The sequence below is a fragment of the Atta colombica genome, unplaced genomic scaffold, assembly GCF_001594045.1.
Source record: "Atta colombica isolate Treedump-2 unplaced genomic scaffold, Acol1.0 C760015, whole genome shotgun sequence".
NCBI classification, from domain to species: domain Eukaryota; kingdom Metazoa; phylum Arthropoda; class Insecta; order Hymenoptera; family Formicidae; genus Atta; species Atta colombica.
This window is the reverse complement of record NW_017259093.1, coordinates 1-3,103: the sequence shown is the minus strand read 5'-3', so window position 1 is coordinate 3,103 and position 3,103 is coordinate 1. Positions and strand designations below refer to the sequence as shown.

At 29.7% G+C, this 3,103-nt stretch overlaps 1 protein-coding gene across 1 annotated transcript; it reads left to right on the top strand.

Moving 5' to 3' along the window:
• Positions 1–169: 169 nt before the first annotated feature.
• LOC108694303 (organellar oligopeptidase A, chloroplastic/mitochondrial-like) lies at positions 170–2,661 on the top strand (the record flags this gene model as incomplete). Its single annotated transcript, XM_018203750.1, has 5 exons — positions 170–551; positions 646–758; positions 908–1,075; positions 1,684–1,815; positions 2,430–2,661. Coding segments are annotated over 5 exons (1,027 nt in total), but the record flags the coding sequence as incomplete, so codon positions are not given.
• Between the last annotated feature and the right edge of the window lie 442 nt (positions 2,662–3,103).

Here is a 3,103-nt window from a genome sequence, read left to right as displayed (position 1 = left end):
TGCATTTTAAAGAGAATATAATTATTTGAAAGAAAATGTAAAATATCCTACATTATAGAATTCAAGTATCATTTAAGATATTGATATTTGCTAAAAGTTTATAATATCGAATAAAATATTATACAATAATATATCTTTAAATACTTTGTTTAATTCCGTGTTTGTTCAGTGACGAAAACAAGTGGAAAGAGTATTTTCCACTACCGACTGTGTTGTCGGGTCTTTTCAAACACATCGAGACGCTCTTTAATGTGAAAATCGTCGAAAGCAAGAAAGCGGACATTTGGCATAAAGATGTCTGGTTCTTCGACATATTCGATTTGAACGGATCCAATGCAGCACCCATCGCGAATTTCTACCTAGATCCCTACGCCAGAGGAACGGAGAAGTTCCGTAAAGAACAAGCCTCGGGATGGGTGTCCACGATCAAAAGCAAGAGCAAAGTCGGCAATAGCACTCCATTGATCGCTATGATCTTCAATTTTCCGCCCCCGATAGGCGATAAACCTTCTCTTCTTTCCTTCAAGGACATACAGATTCTTTTCCAAAAAGTAATAGGTTACATATATTATAAAATTATAATAGATTTATATATACATCTTTAATTTGTTAAACCATTGATCTTTTATTTGTTACACATTACAGTTTGGACACGCTTTGCAACATTTACTAACTACGATCGAGTATTCTGACATTGCTGGATTGTCATTTGTGGAATGGGATGCAGTATTCATATGTGATTTCTTCATGGAGAACTGGTATAAAATAAAATTATTTTTATTTATTCTATTTATTTACCTACTTTCTTTATATTTTTAATATGCTTGTGTCAATATTGCAATTAATTAATTAATAAATTAATGTCTAATATGTAATTCAATTTTGTGTATATATTTGATGAATATAGGTTGTACGAACCATTTATGTTGCAAAAAATCTCTGAACATTACGAAACGAAGGAACCATTACCTGCGGAGGCTATCGACAGTATTAAAAAAATGAGATCGCATTTGGCTGGCTATAAGCTTTGTAAAGAACTTTATTTGTCACATTTGGATCTGGAGCTGCATTCCAGGTGAATTTCGATTTGCAAAAAATCTGTTGAATTAATCCTGAATTTTTTTGTTAAATTATTTAAGAGAAATATAATTATGCTTTATCGAATGATAATATTTTCAACTTATAGTTTCGATCAAAAATGGGTTACTTTATCGGATGAATTTTTTTAACGTAACGTGTTATTTTCTAATGTATATATGTAAAAAAAAAACAAGAAACTTGTTTTAAACTTTTTTTAAATACTTCCATTGATCTTGAAGTAATCTTGAAAATAAATAAAAAAAAGGAGAATTTTAAAAAAGAGCCGATTTCTACTCAAAAAGGTGTAAATAAAAGCAATAGATCCTATTTTTAATTAGAATCCAAAGTTGAAAACATCATTTGATGAAGATGTACTTAATATTACTAAATTTTGGAGATTTTTGATAAAAATTACTTTACTTTATCTTAAAAGGAGTGGTCAGATCACTAGGAGTGGTCTTAAACACCATATATTTATATCTTATTACATCAATGTTTACAAAACAAACAAAACGCTTGTCATTCTCTCAATATAATAATTTGACAATTCTGAAACAATATTGATCTTTACATCGTTTTATTTTATTTTTGAAAAAATTGCAGTGAAACATTTTGGGTAACTATCATGAAACGCCTATGGCCGAAATATTTCGTGTTGCCACTCGAAAAAAGGGACGTTCATGTTTGCAATTTCGATGTTATATGGAGTGGCAATTGGGCAGCCGCGTATTTCAGGTATTATCTATCAATTTTATACGAATTAGAGAATTTTTGCAAATTGATTTTAATTTAAGATAGTTATATATAATTGTTATCTCAAATTATACAGGATATTTCAAACTTTTTGATACACCGCTTGTGGGCATGTAGAGCGAATTAAACTGAGTCTTCTATCATTTTGTAATTTTTACAATTTTTTTTTAATTACCTAATGAGCAGAATATCTGAAATCGAAGCATAAAACAATTTTAAGAATCTTTAAGAATTCTTCAAAAAACATCCTTTAAATATAATTCATAAAAAACTCTGAAAGATAAATAAAGAAAAAAAGGAGTAAATTTTATTTTATAAAGAACTTTAAAAGATAATTTATGCGCCAATTTTACCCGCTCATCAGCAATCTTTAGAAATTAATCTATCTATTAACTATAAATTATCTATTAACTATTCAGTTTAGTCCGGTCTACTTGTTCACAAGCCAAAAAATTTAGGATAATCTATATTTGTGCGAAATTTTTCTTAATGAAGTAATAATATTAATGAAGTAATAAAGCACAGTTGTTTATATAATTGTTAGTAGTTATTTACAATGTAGCGTTGATCTAATCTGTTTAATCGTTAAATTGCAGCAAAATTTGGTCTGAGATGATAGCTGCCGATTTATACACGGCTTTTCAAGAGATCAAGTTCGATGAATCACAGCATAAGGAATTAGGTATGAGATTCCGTAACACGTTTTTATCTTTGGGCGGTAGTTATCCTGCCGCCGAGGTATTCAGGCAATTTAGGGGAAGAGATCCGAGCCCACAAGCATTATTAGACAATCTTGGGTTAACGAATTCGACGAAGGAAACCAAATGATACGAATATATAATATTGGATATATTGGTTGGATATAATATTACTCTTTAAGAGTACGCAAATAATTATTAATTCTGTATAGTAACGGATACTATTACTTGGATCCATACAGAAGATCCAGGAATTAATTCAGTTGTGAAGTAATCATAATGCAATAAATTATCATTTGTAAAGTACTGTACTAAAAATTTACGAATTTTTCGTTTAAATCAACACTTTCGGTACCACGGGTCACATATGTGTGACATGCCAGTTTGTTTCGAGAGTTTAACGTCATATACTATTGTGATCAAAAAATAAGATGAAATTGTTTATAACTTTTAAAATTTTTATTTATTCTTCTAAATCTTCATTCCTTTTATCGCCTTCAAAGTACTCCCCTCTGGATACAATACACTTTTGCCAATGTTTTTTCCAATCCTCGAAACAATTGTTAAAGTCG